At 32.9% G+C, this 20661-nt stretch overlaps 1 protein-coding gene across 1 annotated transcript; it reads right to left on the bottom strand.

Moving 5' to 3' along the window:
- Window positions 1-8759: 8759 nt before the first annotated feature.
- LOC120077250 (polygalacturonase-like) lies at window positions 8760-11557 on the bottom strand. The gene is made up of 4 exons (XM_039031146.1): window positions 11117-11557; window positions 10732-11021; window positions 9996-10224; window positions 8760-8981 (listed from the first exon to the last, which is right to left on the bottom strand). The coding sequence occupies exons 1-4, from the start codon at window positions 11555-11557 to the stop codon at window positions 8760-8762; spliced, it is 1182 nt and encodes a 393-aa protein (XP_038887074.1).
- Between the last annotated feature and the right edge of the window lie 9104 nt (window positions 11558-20661).

The raw sequence follows: 20661 nt of genomic DNA, 5'->3' as shown, positions 1-20661 counted from the left end.
ATTTTAGAAGAGAGACATCCAACACTTGCATGGCTCAAACCTTGCATTGGTAGACACCTCGAGCAAGAAGTGGAAGGGGCTATAGGTTGGCAAACTTTAAGAATAACACATGGAAGAGTGGGTGTGAAGCTTGGAAGGCTTTTGGACGCCTATAAAAGGAGGGATACCCCACTCCAACCTACACACCATGTGTTTTCTCAAAGAGCATAAAGAGAGGAAAAATAAAAAGAGAGAAAAATTAAGTGTGGGTCGGAGATTCCAGCAAGGACGCAGAGGAGCCAAACTGTCTGGACAACAGCGAAAGGCCAACTTCAAACCACTAGTTTTCCTAAACCACTCGTGCAAATCAAGTGATTCTTGGATCAAAAGTTTGTAAATTAAGTATAGTTTCTATGTGTGGCCTCAGTAAAATGCTAATTCTAAGGCTTTCAAAATTAAGGATAGATAATCCTTAAAGTGGGGTGGTTAGAGGGCCGATGGGTCTAGTTTCTGAGCCCATGATAAGAGGAGCTATATGCACATAGACTGGTATTATTGTTATGATATTGTATGTTAAACATCTACTGTGTGTGTAGGTGGATTCGTGATAGCGTCATGCTTTTCTGGAGGTTCACTTGGAAACCTCATGTTTGTTGTGGAAGATTTATATTTGTGTTACCACTCACTGAGCTTTGTAAAAGCTCATAGTTTTTCTCTATGTTTACCTTTTAGGTAGCTGACGAGTCAAGGTTGCGGTATTGATTAAGGTCTGCTACAATTTGAAAAATAGCTGTAAATAAGACTGATTAGTGGGATAGGTTTTCCATATGTATTTTATAAATTGAACTTGTAAACTAGTTTCTATTAAAAGCATGTAATATTTTTCCGTTGTGAATATACTAAAAGACTAGTAGCTGAACTAAAGTAGTAACAGATTATATCAAGCATCACCGTGGGCTCAGGAGCACGGGCTTGGGGTAGGGTATGACAGTAGGTGAGGCAAATGTTGCTTCATCTTCTAAGCAGTTCCATCGAGGTTCGACATCAAGAACAAAGTTTGCACCTTCTACTTCTAACACTTCTAAGTGGAAGAAGAAGAAGGGTGGTATGGGGAAGGGGAAGGCACCTGCTAACCCACAGCCTATCGCCCAACGGGGTAGGCGACCAGTCCTCGTTAATAAAGGAAAGTGTTTCCATTGCAACAAGGATGGGCACTGGAAGCGAAATTTTCCTCGCTGGATAAAGGAGAAGAAGAAGGCTAAAGCCAAGGAAAAATAAGATAAATGTGATTTACTAGTTGTGGAAACATGTTTAATGGAGAACGAAGATTTTTTCTGGATTATTGACTCTAGGGCCACTAGTCATGTTTGTTCTTTTTTTTCAAGGGATTAGATCCTTGCAGCGGCTTGAGGCTAGAGAGATGACGATGCGAGTAGGCACTGGGCACGTGTCATCTCAAATGTGGCAGTGGGAGAGCTCCAATTGAATTTACAGAAGAAGTTTATCATTTTGAATGATGCATTTGTAGTTTCTGAGTTAAAGTGAAACTTAATTTCTATAAAGAGTCTGATACAATGTAAATATACTCTTCATGTTGAATTGAATAAAGTGTTTATTCTTAAACATGGAGTTGAGATTTGTTTAGCAAAACTTGAAAATAACTTATATGTTATAAGGCCGTTAGCAACAAATTCCCTCCATAACATAGAGATGTTTAAAATTATCGTAACTCAAAATAAATGACAAAAGGTTTCTCCAAAAGAAAATTTTCAACTTTGGCACCTTCGATTAGGACACATCAATCTCAATAGGATTGAGAGGTTAGTGAAGAATGGACTTCCAAATGAGTTGGAGGAAAATTCTTTATCGGTGTGAGAATCCTGCCTTGAAGGCAAGATGACTAAAAGACCTTTTACTGGAAAAGGTTATCGAGCTAAAGAGCCTCTAATGTTGGTGCATTAAGGCCTTTGTGGTCCATGAGTGTGCAACCTAGGGGAGGCTATGAGTATTTCATCATTTTTACTGATCATTACTCTCAGTATGAGTATGTTTATTTGAAGCAACGAAAGTTTGAATCTTTTGAAAAGTTCAGAAAGTTCAAGGATGAAGTTAAAAACGCATTGGATAGACAGATTAAAACACTTCAATCGGATCGGGATGGACAGCTTTTGGATTCGGAGTTCCAAAACTATATGATAGAACATGGATTCAGAGTTTTTGGAGAGTTCTTTTTTTTTAATTAAAACAAAAGTTTATGTGTGTATACGTTTGAACATGTTAATAATAATAACATTATATAAATTGTTGGAAATATATTTTATTCTTAAGTGAGTATAACTCAACATTAATTGGCATGTGCTTCAACTTTGAAGTCGAAATTTGTTGTATTTAAATCTCCTCATATTAAATACCCTTTTAACCCTCATTTTAACTTACTTGAAGACTTCCTAACTTGAAATCATTTTGCTAATCTCAAGTACTATTAGGGGTCGTTTGTTTGGTGGACATCCTAGCTTTTTATGGAGTGGACACCTGGATTATCATATTTGTTTTGTGGTATTGTGAAATGTCCCAACATCTAAAGATTATTAGGCATCGTAGAATGTCCAAACGGGAGGGCATCTGGAGAGTTTTAGATGCCCTCCTAAAATATGGACTTACCAGATTTTTTAGTTGAGAGCATCTCCATTTTACTTTTCTATCATTCACTTTTATTTTATTTTACATATACATATTAATCTCTATTTGCATTATATAATTAAAATAAATACTGTCAACCTTGTATATCATATATTTTTAGTTATATCGTAATTCTTATTATTTTTTAGTAATATATTCAAATTTAAATTTAAATTAATATTTATTTTATAAAAAAGCTCAAACTATGATATTTTGTTGAAAAAAATAACATATAAAAATAATATAAATTGTATTGATTTAAAAAACATCAAACTAAAAAAAAAACAAATATGTTATATAAGTTCAAATTATATCAAATTAATTATAAAGTAATAAATAGTCGTATGAGTATTCTTGGAACTTTATATTAATTTAAGACATTTTCAAGTAGAAATCCTACAAAACAAATATAGTTATCAAAATATTCCCAAATATCTGCAAAAATATTCCTACAACATAAACATGGTAATATAAAGATGGCAGATACATCTATAATTCCTAATATATATAATTTCGGACATCTAAGATTCTAGTTATCTACATCCCCAAAAAACAGATGGCCCCTTAGTATTTTCTCGTTGTATTTGTATTTTATTTGAAAAGTATGTCAAGTACCGTATTTGTGGAGTGGTCATGTGGTTTATGTCAGTATTCGTTTATGTCAAGTACTGTATTTATGGAGTGGTCATGCGATCGGTATTCGTTAATCCAAGCATAGTTTTAAGGATAAGATATCATTTGTAGGTTGATAATTCGATCCCACTCTCACAACTTTTAACATTAAAAGTTACTCGTGTTAATATTCTGTCAATTGATTGTGTATTTGTTTTAACTTAAGGATGTTGAAATTATAAGACCAAAGCCCTAATTTTGTCAATATTCAGTTCAATACAAATTTTGCTCTCCACTCTACAAATTTTATATGCATTACATACACATATAATTGAAACATACCATGTCCATTGAGATCAAATGTTTAAATTTTCTCCACCTCAACTTCTTGTACTAAAAAAAAACACATTAATTATATTTAAAAAAAATGAACTATATTAGTTCTTTGATGAGTACCAATTTAGGTTGTTAATTATATGTATTGCTATCCATGGATAAGAAAAATGGTCTAATTAGGGCTCATTAACTTCTAATTAGAGATCTACCCTATTGAACAATTGACTAGCGATTTTGGAAACCTTAGAATCATTTCTCTATCTAATAGTGAGAATATCTTACTGATGTAAGTTACACAGTTGAAAAAGAGTCAAACCACATACATTTTTCGACAACAGTGTAAAGCTATTCTTTCCTGGATCCACGTATTTATTAATGAAGTGTTCATTTTGGCTTACACCTCATTTATTGATCATAATAGAATAGATTTTATCTCAAACAAGTTCAACTCAATTTTCTTTATATTTTTCTGGCCATAGGTATGAGTCCATTATATCAAATTTGATATTTTGTAGTAAAATATTTCCAACAGAAAAGTCAACCCAACCCACGGTTGAGAATGCGACCAAAATCCCACATTGGTTAGATAAGAGGGGGATCATGGGTATATAAGTGAGAATAACTATCTTCATTGATATGTGGCCTTTTGGGGTGAAACAAAATATAGCTGTGTGTGAATATATATGCAAAGTCGATCAACATGAGTAAGAATGTTTTTTTTTTTTAAGGATAATTGTTGATTTGTTAATTAAAAAGATAAGATGATGTTTTAGGTCAAAGAGAGAACTTGCACATACAACACACATATTTCATTATCTTCTTCATTTGTGTTGTCTTTTTTGTGTTATTTATTTTTACGTGAACAACTACGACAACGATGACGATGACGACGACTTGTGTCGATTTTTATCTGTGATTTTATTAACTTCACCATGTGCATTTTTTTTTTTGTTTTCAATTTTATCTGTAATTTTTATCTCTATGTCTTACTGTATTAACAATTTCCTTCTAATTTTACGTGTTTTCATATTTGGGAAGTGATCATGAGTCGATTTTATATTGTGATAATAATAATAACTTGTGTCGACTTTTATCTATGATATATGAAATAAATAAATAAATATATGTGAAAACTATTCTGTTATTCATGAAAAAGACGTTAAAAAAATGCCGTATCCTTCCTTTTTTTATTATTATTTTCCCCTCATTTGTGTACCCGTTGATTAGTAGAAATATCTCATAGAGTCCGTATTCAATATATTAGTGATTGATATACCACATATAAAAATATATATTTTTTTAGAAAAATTATTTCAAAGGATAAAACTGTTGAAAATATTTATAAGATTATAGCAAAATTTTAGAACGATTAATGATAGACGTATCAATGTCTTTATCTATCAATGATACATTGATAGAAGTCTATTAGTGTCTATCAATGTCTATCATTGGTAATTATAAAATTTTATTATATTTTGTAAATATTTTGATTCATTTTTCTATATTTAAAAATAATCCATTTTTGTATGTAACTAATACCATGAACTTAATTATATTAAGATGGATATCATATGTTCAATTTGAGTGAATTTCTTTTTTTTTTTTTTTTTGGTTTATTTTAGTATGTTTTGATATTAAATTGTTTTTAGTCGATTAGTTCAATTTAAATTGTTTTATTTAAATTTTGAAGTTGTGTTATGTTTTTTTAATTTTATTTTGTAGGATATTTGTAACGGGTAGCCGTATACATTTGTAATTTTGCATCTATAGCACTTTTTTAAACATTTTGTGGGTATAGGAATATTTAACTTGTCCATTTTTTTTTCTTTTCATTTTCCAATTTTCCCTTCTTTCAATCTTATGTCTGCATTTGTGAGAAATTCTCGTTTCATTATTCTTCTTTTTTCCCTCTTTGTACCATTCATTCTTTTTCTTTTTCTTTTTTTTTTTTTCATTTCTTATTAATTTTTTTTGTGTGATTCCATCCACGTCGTTTTAATCTACACTAATGAAGAAGCTCATGATCTGAGTTTATTTTAACTCCCCAGTTCACTCCAATTCTACGTTTCATTCTCTTTTCTCTGTATTTTTTCCGACCCTCTCGCTCTTCTACTTTCATCCCATTTGATTGCTTCCGCTTCCACTTTTCTAGGTCCATTTTCGTTTTCTTCTCTCGGTTTGGGTTTTCTTCACCACCTCAAAGTGTGTATGTTTGATTGGACTTTCGAGATCTTTCTTCTTTTGTTTGCTGCGCCTCTAGGATTTCTATTGTTTATTTGTTATTGGTTTGACGTTGTAGTTTATTCTTGTTGTATTAGAATGATTAGTGTGTTCAGCGAGCAAACACTTGTTCATAAGTTTTCGAAAGCTCAAATAACTCACAATATTGTATTGAAAGTATCCTTTTTATTTGCTCATTCTTATGTAAAGCTGTGCATTGGCTACGGTCTCCTCATTGTTTAGAAGAGAAATTGCTTGATATATAAAACTAATTATTCTTACCTTCAATCACAGACTAAATAGAAGTCTATGAATTATTGGTTGAAAACCTTCCTATAAAAGTCGGGTCTAATCACTAATGTATGTAATAAAAGTCTATCAACAGTAACCTTTCTATAAGTTATAGACTCAAATCATTAATAGCAATTAAAAATTGAAACTTGGAAGGATTAAACACTTAATGTTATAAGTGATAAAAGTCTATCAGTATACTATTACTGATAAACTTATCAATGACTATAAATTTACTTAACACTTCACGTATCAATGATAGGAAGTTATTAATGTCCATCATTAATAGACTTTTATCACAAAGCATATAGTCTACTATTGATAGAAATCTATTAGTGATAAACCTTTCATAAATGATATTGTTCGTGTATTATGATCATATCACTGATACTAATATATGTGATATTCGTGTATGAATTATAGAACTTTAGATAGATATAAATGATATTCATATATTAATGTTATCCATGTATCTCTAATATTTGTTTAAACACGATAGATGTGTTGTTAAAAAAACTCTCCAAGCACGTACTAAATCCAAATTGGTGTCTCCTTTGCAAAAAACACAATGAAACTATGGAACACATTTTCATACAGTGTCAGTATGGCTTCTTCCCTCTGGATTACGATGGAAAATTTACTAGGCTGACACAAAAATTTCAACACTATTAAGGAGCTTTGTAAGAGCCTTAGCATATTGGGAAATACTTCCACTGGAGAGATCATTCTCTTTAATACAATCACTGCGATTCTATGGTCTCTATAGACTGAAAGAACTTAGATGATATCCATATATTGTTGAAATATATCAATGGTATAACTTAGGTAAATATAACTTATATCAATGATATTAGTGATATCGGTGATAGACTTAAAGTAGATACCGGTAACAGTCACTTATAACCTTCTCATTGATAAAGTTCTATAGATGCCTATCAATGATAATATTTGAAAGTTGATAGTTTCCTTTTAAAGTTGATAGTACTAATAGATGTCTGTCAGCGATAGCCGTTGATAGCTTTGAGTGTTAACTTTCAAAGTTGATAATCACCAATAGGAATCTATCAACTATAGTCATGTAGAAGTTTATCAATGATAGCTACTAATTGCTTTGAGTGTTAATCTTTCAAAGTTGATAGTTATTAATGATAGTCTACCAGTGATAGCGACTAATAACTTTCTATTATTGATAGCTTAATCTTTCAAAGTTAATAGGTTTATTTCAAAGTTAATAACCACTTATAAAAGTCTACCATGGATAGCCAATTTAGTTAATTTATTGTAAACCCAAAACTCTTTATTATTTTCTTAAATTAAATTAGGCTTTAATTGTCCATTTGGGGAATGCTAGTCTAAGTGTTGTTATAGTTTTTAAAGGAAAAAAAGATGTGTTAACTGTTTAAAAAGGGGAATAAATCTTCCAACTGTTAGCATGAAATTCAATAAAGGCATTGAGGTTGTCGGTATGAATGGGTAATGTTGTTTATTATTATTATTTTTATTTGTAATTAAAGGATGGCTAAGGATGAACTTAAATCAAGCTTAGAGAAACCAGAGGAGAAGGAGATGGAGGGTTGCTATGGAGAGTCTTGATCAGAAAGTTGATGAAAATTGAGGAAAACTAGAAGCTGGTCTGAAATTTGAGCAAAGCCGAGCAAGAAGAGGATTCTGGCGACTTTTGTGCTATTGAAGAGGCTCAAATTTGAAGGTAAGTTCGTTTAAAGATTTTCTAAGAGGTTTGTGGAAGTTATTTGTGTTTAAATTAGCTGAAAATGATGAACTGTGTAATGTCAATTGGGAAACATAGGTTCATGCTAAGGCTGTTGGCAGAGGTTGAAGAAGGTTGGTTGTTGGTGGGCACTCGACGCCTCGCTCATCTGTGCCTTGAGCGCGCACGCCAGCCACGCACACTCCACACTCACTGTGGGTGCAACAGCGCCCAACCGTGCGTCTAAGCAGCACCTGCCCCTCTAGGCTGTGTCGCACACACCGCACACCCTCAACACCCATTAGGCCACTCGACCCCCAGCCAGCATCTGCACGCCTTGCCTACGTGCACACTCGATGCCATGAGCGTGAGTTGCCGCCCACACCACCCGTCAGCCCGCCCGTGTGCATGTCCCAATGCCCACACCCTACCCTTGCGTGCGTCCAGCTGCCCATAAGCTTACCATTGGCTTATCTTGACTCCTTGTTGGTCATCAGTTTCACAAAGCAAAGATCTCGTAAGTTTAACTTTAATGAGGAAATACTCGCAAATCCAAGCTAGACATGCTTGTTCTTTTTATCCCATGCATCGATATTACCTAAAAGCGCCTTTATTGTCTTTTCTTATAACATCAATTACGAAGATGGACATCGAACTTGACTTTTAGAGAAGAAGATTATGTCAATTATTGTTGAGTTAAACCCAACCAAAAAATTGAACAATTATATCATAGGCAATTAAGTAAACCAAATAACAAAATAATGTAAAGGACAAGAAACGTTTCCACACTAATTAACCACTATATTAAAATTTGATGATACATTTGCATTTGAAAACACTTCTTTATTCTAATGGATAAGGGTTCTTATGTAGGCTGAAGCAATGGAACTAATGGCAATACCAACCCTTCAAACGAAAATAATATTAGGTTTGCCTATGCTAAGCAACTAGAAGGTTGAACAGGGCCAGAGGCAGTTCCTTGAGCATTTTCACATGAAGCTTGGGGAATTCCATTATTGTAAGTCAGCTTTATGTCATCCAACGCTAATCCAGTGCAAGGATTTGATGGGCTACAGTTAAAGTTGATGGCTACTTCAGTGGCCGATGTTCCATTCATGTCTTGGTATGTAACGTCGCTAATTTTAACTCCAGAAGCCTAGTCACACAAACAAGGAAACTCAAAATCAAAATGCTATCAATATTGAATGAACAATGTTATTTTTCAATTCTTTACCAAGTAAACTTGATTTACTGAGTCATTCTCAAAGAATCAAACCCTAAACTATCATAAGCTTTGAAATTTAAAACCTTCTCAAAATTATATTATAAAACAGAATGTAAATTAGTCTATAAATGATACGAAATTCAGCTAACAAAAACTAAGACCTCGATAATCATTCATTTTTATTTATTTATTTATTTATTTTTATTTTTTTGAAAATTAACTCTAGTAGTACCTCTTCCACCTCTAAAAATTTAGAAATCGAGTCAAGTTTTTAAAACTAAAAAAAAAATTGTTTTTTTATTTTTAGAATTTGGACTAAGAATTCAACTCTTTTATTTCAGAAATATACAAACTCTTATAAGAAATTGAGGGAAAATAGACTTCATTTTCAAAATCTAAATTATTATCAAACGAGACCTAAATTAAAATGAAGCAAAAAAAAGTCAAAATCTACTTAAACTCAAAGTTAACAACAAAGTGAAGCAAGAAAGAAGAATATTCAAACTAACCATAAAACACAACGATAACACATAAATCCAGTTGAGAATGCGATCAAGATTTTATGTTTGACTAATCAATGAACATATCATAATATATAAGTGAAGATACCAACTATCTCTTATAATATAAAGTCTTTGGAGTGAAACCAAATACAAAATTAATGATGAACAAAGTAGACAATTATCAATCACTTAAAGAGTTATATAAGCTAGAGTTACGTTTTCAAATGCGATTCATTACCCATCAAAATAAGTTAATTACATATAAAATTGAAAATTTAATGCAACTCATAGGAATTAATAAGAAAAAAAAAATACTCGAATGCAATCTAGGCTCAACCAGAAAAAATATATGAAAAGAATAATTTGTCACGTGGCACCTTATGATTAAGCACGTAAATGAGATACACAAAGATTGATGAAGTCGGAGAAACAAATAATTTACCTGACCGGGGCAGGATTCGTGATTTGGGCAGTAATTTTGATCAATGATGAGAGGGTTTTTGACATCATAAAAAACAATGTGTTGAAAAAGAACATTGGTAGCAAATCCGTCGCTTGGCCTTCCCCAAGACTTAATTCTGACTCCATTTTCAGTGCCTCTGAAAGTTGCTGTTGACACCGTCACGTTTTCCACTCCAGCCTCTTCCGCCTCCTTCCCCAAGCTCCCAATGCTACACTTATAACAACAAATCACTCTAATCTTCGAAAAAATTTCTACTACTCTCGTAGTCGATATTGGTTAAAACTACCATTCTCGTCTCGTCTCTTTATTTTGAAATTTATTCAATTTTAATCTCGTATTCTTTAAAAAAAAAATTTTAATTTAGTTTCTCAAAGTTAGTTGTTTCGAAATTTATTAAATAATAATAATAATGCAGGTGCATCTCTTGCCGCACTTATCTCCATACATCTCATCAAATTGTCCAAAACATAATTTAGCATGTGGTAATTTCTTATTTATTTTTAAAATATTTTAATTCTTCTTCCATGCGAGTGATGATATGAGATGTATAAATATGAATAGATCTTGAAAAGCACCTAAATATTATCCGAAATATAATATGTGAATATGCTTTCAAAATTTATAGTAAAAATACTAATAGGTAACAAAATATTTTTTAGAAAATAAATCATCACTACCAATCATGTTAGTTTATTGTCATTTGACCCCTACTTACCTGACTCCATGTCCAGGTCCACATGTAATATTTTCCATCCACAAGTTGGTAGTCCCAGGACCGATTGAGATGCAGTCGTCACCAGTGCCGATGCTCGAGTTCAAGATGGTCACGTTCAGTGATTGTTCGACATGGATGCCATCTGTGTTCGGACTATCGCCGGCATCCGAGACATTCATTCCTTGCACTAGCACATTTTGGCAACCATGCACCACGATATTGAACATTTGACTATTAACCGAAGATAGTCCACTGACCTTTACGTTTTGTGCATTGGAGATTAGAAGATTCTGCACGCATTCAAAACAATCAAGAACAATAATTAGTACAAATCGATCAATATTGCAAGTTCTTCCATGCATTGATTTTAAAAAAATTTGCATACCGTTGCTCCATCAGGGCAACTCTGCCCTGAATGCTTACAGTTCCATAACCCAATTCCTTGCCCATCAAGAACACCGCCAGAAATAGAAAGCCCATTTATGTCTTTAAATGATATCCAAGATTCAGTTTGAGCTAAAACTTGAATGTCTGAGGAAGCCATAAGAGTGCCATCGATGAGAATAGTAATAGCATTGTTCTTACAAGGCCCATTAAAGTTTCCACTTTGAACGTAGAACACGCCGTTTGGCACGTAAATGGTGGCCGGTACCGATGAGCTGCAAGCATTGGTCCATGCCGTTTGAAATGCAGGCGAGGAGTCGGTCTTGCCGTTCGGCTTGGCTCCAAGGCTAACGATATCGAATGTTAATCCAGTAGCCAAGTCATGGGTGAAAAACAGAAGGAGAAGGGAAAGAAGAAGCTGTAAGGTTCCAAGAACAGGCATTGTAAAAGAGTTTGTGATATGTTTGAGAGAAGAAAATTGGAAGGTAAGTGGTGGGAAAATGGAAGAGCTATGAAGTGATATTTATAGGTTAATGCTTCATGATTTATGATATGTTTGGAATCCATTTTCAAGTTTATAATTTTAAAAATAAGTAATTTTAGAAAAATTTGAATTGTTTGATAACCATTTAAAATAGTTTTTCAGGTGTATTTTAATCTTTTTTTTAACATTTTTTTCTCGAGTCAATCCAAACATGCCCTTAGCTTTTGCATGAAAGCAATTTTAAGGGAAAAGTTTAAGTCGTTTTGGGATTATAATTAATTTTAATCATAAGATTCAATTTGGAAATAGGATAGATTATAAATTTTGGTAAACTACATTATAGTAATTTATTTATAATAATTTGGAAGTGAATAGAACTTAGCATTAATTGGTATATGTGATTCCACTTTGAAGTTGAAAGTTGTATTCAAATAATGATAATAATAAATTACCATTTTACTTTACAACTTCCTAATTTAACAGATAAGATATTAATTACCATTTTAAAGATCAATAGATTCGACCTCACTCTTACCACTTTAATTTTAACATAAAATAAATTACTCATGTCAACATTCTATCCATTGATTATGTTCTTGTTTCAACTCAAAGATGTTGAATTTATAAGAACCAAAACCCCAAATTTTGCCTACAAATTTTCTAAAAGAATAAAAATTAATTTTTATGAAAATAATTTTATTATTGTTTTCAGGAATTTAATTTCAATACATCAATCTTTTTCGTCCACTCTACGAATTTTATATTATTAGATTATATAAAATTATCATATTAATTAGATTACATAAAATACCAAGAGCGAGAGAGGAAGAGATGTTGTAAAAAAATGAAATTTCGTATACAACTAAAGAAAGAGAATATCATACGAAACATATAATGAAAGTGAAACAAAAATGACAAACTTGAGTTTAAAGAAATCTAAATGTTACAGGAATGAGAAACAAGATGAAAGAACACAACAGAAAAGATCATTAAAAACATCTAAACCAAGAGATTAGATGATATAATCTCTTAAAAACACATGTTTTTTAACTCAAAAAAATATAATAGGACTAAAAAAACAAATAAGGATATTGAAGAAAGTTGTTATACTTGCAATTCATAAAAAATATTGGTATACACTAATTTATTAGCCGTAGAAGTAGTACGCACCTTAATTACCCTAATTATGTTAAACAAAAAACAATTATGTTGCGACACACTTTAGACCCATTTGCTAACCATTTGGATTTTTATTTTTTATTTTTGAAAGTTAAACCTATAGACACTATTTCCATCTCTAAATTTCTCCTTTTATCATCTACTTTTTACCAGTAATTTAAAAAATCAAGCCAAGTTTTGAAAATTAAAAACAGTAGTTTTTAAAAACGTATTTTTGTTTTTTGGAATTTAGCTAAGAATTCAACCATTATACCCATGAAAGATGCAAATTATCATAAGAAACGATGAGGAAATAGGCTTAATCTTCAAAACCAAAAAAACAAAAAATGAAATAATTATCAAACGGAGCCTTAATTTTCTGCATATATTCCCGTCCAAAGGCCATTAGTCAATTATCACATTAAAAAATTTAGTAGTAAAAGATTTTTATAATAGAATAACAAAACCCAAATGAATTTTTTTTATGGTAGTAAAATAATAATAATAAAGGACAAAAATATATATGGTAATCTGAAAACCATGACAAGATATATCCGTGTGCGAATATATATGTAAAGATGAGACGATCAAAATGAGTATGACAGTAAAAGAATGTTTGGTGTTTGTGAAATTTGGAAGATAATAATTTGGTAAAACGTACAGATGATTTGAAGGAATAATTGTCAATTTGCTAATTAAGAAGAGAAGGTGTTGTTTTAGGTCAACGAGAGAGCTTGCACATGCAATACACATATTTCATTAGCTTCATCATTTGTGTTGCCTTTTTTGTGCTCATTACTTTCAAATTTTAAAATAACTTCTCCATGTCTTGCTATATCAACAATTTTCATTTTTGGACAGCCATCGTGACTCGATTCTATATTGTAATAATAAGCCAAGAATAATAATAACTTACGTCGATTTTTATCTATGATCTATGATATATGAAAAAGTATATATATTCCAATACTATTTTATTATAAAAAAGATGCCTTCCTTTTTTTTCTTTTTTTAATTATTTTTCCCTCATTTGTGTATTGTGAATTAATTGGTATATCTTATATAAGTCTATATTTGGTATATTATTGATTGATATACCACATATAAAATATATATACATACTTTTTATGAATCTATTAGGTCATGACTTTAGTTATGTTACCGTGGATATTATTTGTTTGATTTTAGTGAATATTCTTTTTCATTTCTTTTTTTATTGTGTTTTGATATTAAATTGTTTTTAGTCGATTAGCTCAATTTCGATGGTTTTATTTAAGTTTTGGCATTGTTTCATTTTTTTTTTTTTGGGTATGATTTTGGTGATATATTTTAATTGCATTAAGATATACCAAATATAAAGTATATAAGTTCATTGGTTTTATTTCTAAAATTTTGATATGAATTTTATTGTATATCAGTTAAATATAATTGAGTTTATCAATTGTATAGCAAATATATGGTTGCAAGGGTTTGTTGAACCCCTTTATCCAAATAAATTTTGTGTCTACCTTAATTTTGCAGTAGTGGTAGTACAGATCGATTCTAGAGAACCGATACGTTTCTCAAATTAAAATGCTTAAACTCCTTAGGTAACCGGAGAGGAGGTTTGGTATGATGTTACTTAAAAATTAAAAGACACTTCAAAAGTAAATTGTGGGAAATTGTGAATAAATAAGAGTTGAGAAAATTACTATGATTAAGAGGCCTAGCATGGATATTTTTAATGTTTTTTTTTTATTTGTAAAGGTATTGTAGTTAAAGTGTGGGATGGGAGAATCGAATCTCAGATCACGAGGTTGATAGTATGAACACTATTCCAATTAAGCTACGCTCTTATTTGCTTAAAGTGTGGGGTGGGAAATCGAACCTCTAACCTCGAGGTCGATAGTACAAACACTATGCCAGTTGAGCTACGCTCTAATCGTGCCGTACAGAATACCTTCAAGGCAATTCGCGAGCACCACAAATTTTTTCCAAATTGGTTTACCCGATCATTAAATTAGTGAGATTAGATTTCAACTTCTTCCCTAAGTCTAGCCAACTTAATTAGTAATGCTAACAAACTGTCAAACTGTCTTAATTAACTAATTAACTAATATGATTACATGAATGAATGCTAACCAATTAAACTAATCGCATTAAGGTCTAAAGAATACGCTAAGATGAAGGCCTAATAGGTAATGCCTAATTAGATGTTCAATGTGATATTTTTGGTACATTAATCGATGCAAATTTGAATGGATGCCGAAAAATTCACAAGTTAATTTAACAATATAGCGACTTAACGAATATGGTTTAAGTTTAAATATATAGCAATAGAGCATAAAATCTTGACTAGTTGTTAAAAAATCCCAAAATAGTGCGATCAATAAGATCTAAGCAAGATGGAAATTCAAAGACTCGTAGAAATCAGTTCCATAAAGCAAAAGTCAAATTTAACAGTAATGGGGGAAACTCCTAAACCCAAGCAAGACTTGCTTATTTTGTCAAGAAACATCCTTGAAATCAATGAAGAATGATTGATGTGCATCAATACAAAACTCAATTGAGTATGAACAGAAGATTATAGAAAGAGAGTGAAAACAATAGAGGGAGAATTGGGAAATCAAGTTGATGATTGACCTAGGTGGCCAGGGTAATTTTCATAAGAATTGAGATGGCACCACATCGTCGAGGCCTTCCAATCGTAGTGTCACGCATAGAGTTGTAACGCTCGTGCACGTTTATCTAGACTTCTCCTGTGATGCATCGTGGTGCTATAGGATAGCACCGTGATGCTGTCTTCGATTGTTCTTCTGTGAAGAGCACCAAGGGTGGGCATATAGTGCTCTCGTTTCTCTCCATTATGCCAAACCATCGTGGTTCGAGTATTTTAGGACATCTTTGAACTTTGTTTGCCTTAGGGGATGTTTTAAGACTCTGTTGGAGTCTGTTTTAACTTGATTTTTGTCCTAAGGGTCCATTCCACCTTTTTTTTGTCGGAAAAATGTAAAATCATAAAATAAACTTATATATAAAAAAATAAACCTGAATTTAGTTGAGCAAGATAACACATTTTTGTTGTTATCAATATACATTATTTTTGTATCTTAGTTGACTGATAACAAGATTTAGAAAGAGAAAAAAGGTGAATCAATGATATTTTTAATATATGAAGAATATCATTGATAACAATATAGTTAAAGAATAAAATTTGTTTTTCAATTATATTGTATATCAATATTAATTCAAAATGTATTTTAAATACATCATTAAATTCATAATATATCATCACTCATTTAAAATGAAATACTAAGTAATACATTGGTATATTAGTAGTTTATAAATACTTATTAAAAAATTTATTAAAATTTACCATCGGTATGTCAAGTATGACATTAGTATATCAAATGTTTATCAACATTCATTCTAATTCAATTTCAAGTATAGCATCAATGTATCAATAATGCATCAATACTAATTCCAACTATAATTCATGTGTATTAGAAGTGTATCTATCAATTATAAAAAGCGATAAACATGTATCAATGATAGCTTTTGAAATGATCTGTCCGATTATTAACAAGAAAATACTCTGTATCAATATAGACATAAAATAGTTTACCAAACATATTGTACAAATCACCAAAACAAATATCACATATGATATCATTTAAAAGCGTTATAATAAACTTTTCATAGCATTTTCGAAACAGTATATAGCCAATGTTATTAAAAGTCCTTGACTTTCAATTGTATTTTTTTAATGCTATAAAAAATGTTTGATTGACTTTCAATTGTATTTTTTAATGCTATAAAAAATGTTTGATAGCTCCCTCAAAGAGCTATTTTTCTCAACCTAAATCATGTTATTATCATGTATTTAACGTTTTATCGAGTTCTTAGACAGGAAATTGAGCAAAGGAGAACTTCAGGACATTTTGGGTGCATAAGGGGTCAAAAAGGAGAACTTAGCGAGCAATAAGAGCCAAAATGTTAAAACTTCCCAAAAGGAGTGGAATGTCGTGACTCTTGCTAGCGCTGCACCTCGACACTAAAAGTAGAAGCATGCCATGGGGAGAGTGTTGTGGTGCTGGTGTGTGGTGTAATAACGCCCCTATCCAAACATGTGCACAAGAACCTTCAATGTTGTATCATTCATAGGTGCTGTGACAAAGTGTCTTCAGCGCTGTGCAGCTGTCTTACAGCGTTGGGATGCTTCAGAATTTATATTGATGCGGATTGCATCCTAAATCTCGTCTTGTTGTTTGTAATGTATAGACAAATTCATTTATTTAATAAAATAAGGAGTTATTTTATTTTACCATTAGACTTGTGTAACTCAATCCAAAAGACTTAGTTCTAATGTTATTTTATAATGTGAATAGTTAGACATATAGACGAATCATGTTAAAGTAATAACCTAAGTGGTCTTAGTATATAGATAAGGTTGGGTGTCTTATCTTGGTGAAACTACGGATACGACCAACTCTGTAAATGTTACAAGAGTTGTAAGTGTTACAAATGATTTGATCCAATGTAGAAACATGCGAGTGGATGTATCCTATACAAAATGTTGGTATAAGACTGAACCACGAAATGATTATTCTCTCTTTATAATACCTTTGACTGAAGAGATTAATATTTCGTAGGATTACCATAGGTAATTCGACCTCAGTCTCAAGTGAGTTATGAACTCTTGTGTATGATTGTAGTCTTCTGATTTGTATGGGTAAGAGTGGCCCGAGTCGCCGACTCAATAAGCCTACCATTTTGATGATGTACCATCTCCTGTTTCACAGACAAGGGCTCAACCGATTTTTGATTTATCATTTGTAGATCGTCGCTTTCCATTCGATGGGCGACCATGTAACTTCCAACATTGATCTTTGGTGTGCCACGATTTCTTAGAGTGCTCACAAATTGGTGGAGATTTTTCATTCTGTTTGTCACTTTCTGGTCCCAAAGTCTTGGCTCCAAATGCAGTGGACTCTAAACGGTTGTTGTTAGTGCCATTCATTGCCCTGGTTCTGTCCTCTTCTAACCTGACCTCTGAACAGACTTCCATTAGAGATGATATTAGTCTCTGTCCCAAAATCTGACTTCGGACACCATCAAATTTAGGGTTTAAGCCAGCCAGAAAATCATACACCCGGTCCGCCTCCTCAATCTTTGAGTACTAAACTCCGTCATTCGGAAAATTCCACACAATTTCACGACACAAGTCCATTTCTTGCCACAACAGGCACAATTTATTGAAATAAGATGTTACATCAAGGGTCCCTTATTTGCACTCATGAACATGTTTTCTCAAGGTATAAAGACGTGAGCCATTTTGCCTCTGTGAATAGAGCTTCTGGACAGCTTCCCAAATATCCCGAGCAGAGACCGAGTAAAGAAGTGGCTTCCCGATCTGGGGTTCCATGCTATTTATCAAAATTGAACGAAGAAGAGAGTCCTCTCTTTTCCATAAACGTTCCTGGGGATCACCAGGGTTTGGTTTTGATATTTCTCCAGTTAGATATCCAAACTTGTGAGTCCCTCAAGGATCATTCTGACGGATTGAGACCAAGAAAAATAATTCTCATCGTTAAGTTTCTCACCAATAGACAACCCTGCAGAATTCCCCACAGAGCTAGACATAATATTTGCTACAGGTAAATTAGAGGAAGCATTTACCGGTATTTTAAAGCATAAAGTGAAGTCTGAATGGGGATGAAGGCCAGCAGTAGGATTTATCGTGGATCTAGGAGCCGATATTTGTTGCTGTAAGTCTGCCAACTGCTGTTCAAAACCAACGGTTCTGCCAGGATTCGCCATAGGTTGGTTTTGTCCACAGAACCCTGGATAGGTAGCTTCATTTTGGCTCGAGGACGGACCAAACGAAGAGCTGGAAACCAGCTGACTATACTGACTTGGCTGGACCGGATTTGGCTGAACCGGGTTTGGTTGAACCGGTTGGTTCGGTTGGATCGGCTAAATCGGTTGGGAAGAGTGGGTCATCCACGATCGGTCTAGAAGGTAAGCTAGGGCCAGCGACTGACCTAAAAATGGAGGCTGGAAATCGGCTGAAACATACCAGTCACTTGCAGTACGGTCGGCCGGTGCAAACTCTCCCCAGGCTGGTGTTATTGGATGCATCGGTGGGTTCTGAGGCAAAGTCGGTGGAGATCAGATGGGTTCCTCGAAAAAATTCCAAATAGGTCTCTCGGCTGAAGAATTTTAGATGGGTTACGATCGGAAGGTTGTCGCTGATCTGGAGGTCCGGTCGAAACAGGTCTGTGCGTTATGAAGTAGCTTGGGTCTGATAGTCGACCGGGTCTAGGAGCTCCAGTGGTCGAATCTGCAAAGAAAGGCCACTGGTTACAGGTTTGAGGATCGAGTCAGGTCTGGCTGGAGGCTAAATCAGACATGGATTTGAGGAGTTGTGGCAATTACGAGTGAAAATAATCCTCAAGGTCTTCTCTTATGGCTGGAGCAACTTCAGCATTCATGGATCCCTTCGTTCCAGTGGAGGTTTCTGTTGGTGTTTCTGGTTTTTTCTCATCAATGACGGCCAGGGCTTCGTCACCATGCTCTGATACCATATTGAAAAAAAAAAAAAAAAAAAAGAACAGAAACATGGATTTACTTGAAACCCTAGATCAGGGAGAAAAACCACGATAGGAGAATTTTTATTCTTTTTTAATATTCTGATACACAGTACTCAACACAGGACAGGTATAAATAATCAACAGAGTGAAACCCTAGACAGTAGACACTGAGTAAAAGACTAAAACGCCCTTAGGGCTAAAACATCATTTCAACACTAACATTATTTATTCTCCACTACCATTACCCTCTTGATTAAGGTAAAACTTAATGAAGCACCTGAAGAATTATCAGCAAAAAGAAACAATTGCAGGCGTCTAAACTTTTTGCAAAATGGATCATTCATGGATCTAAGAGGAAATAAGAAAAATTTGGACCACCCAATCAAGCCAAAAGAAACTCAACTAGATCTGCACGAATTTGAACATTTAAATTTAAAGGAAAGATTGGCATTGATTATTTCAATGTACCATTTCAAAACCAAAGTTAACAGACTTTCAGCGAAGACAAGGTTAGTGTTCGAGAACAGGAAAAAAAGTTGGTTAAATGTCTTACAAACAAAGTAAATCAACCTTCTGATTTCCTCAAGATCATAATTGTAAAGAAAAAGAAAAGTCCCTTTAAATTTTGCAATCTCTCCCTAAACCCACCTCAGAAACACCACAATAAAAACAAGACAAAGCACTTAGATTACCATAATAGAGCTACCAACAATGCCCTACAAGCCAAAATCTTAGAACATTCTCTTCTAAACTCTCCTGCAGAAACCAAATCAAGCCAAACTTTTCAACAATAAAAATTTCCAAGTTTCTAGTCAACATAAAAACATCTCAGTAACAAACATTAATTAAAAAAAATTATCCAAACAATAGGATATACCGTAGAGGAATGATATGTTAAGTTTCATGCTCGATCCGAACTACTAAAACAAAAACTCAGTCGTTTATAGTAGCAGGAACCAAAAAAAAAGGAAAAAGAAAAAAAGAAATTTAGGGCTTCAGAGAAGAGAAGTTTGTGGATATTATGAAGTGGGAGTGTAGAGATATGCTCATGGAGTTTTCTAGTACTTGATAATAAAGACTTTAGCATTCAAAGAAACCATTTTTCCTGTAGATCTTGTTCAACATCAAACCCTAATCTAAGAGCCTGGAAACTTAACAAAAATAATTTTAAAAACAATTATCCAATAATGAGATTCAATGAAACACTCATATATGGAATTCTCAAGAGCTATCTCACAACATTCAAAAGAAAGAGAAAGAATACAAAATCCCCCAAAAAGGAAGAAGTAATTGAAGTTCACCTTTGGTAATGCCGATAAGAAAAAATAAGAT

The sequence above is a fragment of the Benincasa hispida genome, chromosome 5, assembly GCF_009727055.1.
Source record: "Benincasa hispida cultivar B227 chromosome 5, ASM972705v1, whole genome shotgun sequence".
In the NCBI taxonomy this organism is placed as follows: domain Eukaryota; kingdom Viridiplantae; phylum Streptophyta; class Magnoliopsida; order Cucurbitales; family Cucurbitaceae; genus Benincasa; species Benincasa hispida.
The sequence above is the reverse complement of the archived record's forward strand: the minus strand, read 5'-3'. Positions and strand labels throughout refer to the sequence as shown.

What these genes read in the sequence shown, in the direction of transcription:
- LOC120077250 (XM_039031146.1), bottom strand. Translation starts at nt 11,557, where the DNA reads ATGCCTGTTCTTGGAACCTTACAGCTTCTTCTTTCCCTTCTCCTTCTG. An exon ending in GGACCTGGACATGGAGTCAG is followed by an intron (nt 10,225 to 10,731) that starts GTAAGTAGGGGT and finishes TTATAAGTGTAG; the next exon opens with CATTGGGAGCTTGGGGAAGG. An exon ending in ACGAATCCTGCCCCGGTCAG is followed by an intron (nt 8,982 to 9,995) that starts GTAAATTATTTG and finishes TTGTGTGACTAG; the next exon opens with GCTTCTGGAGTTAAAATTAG.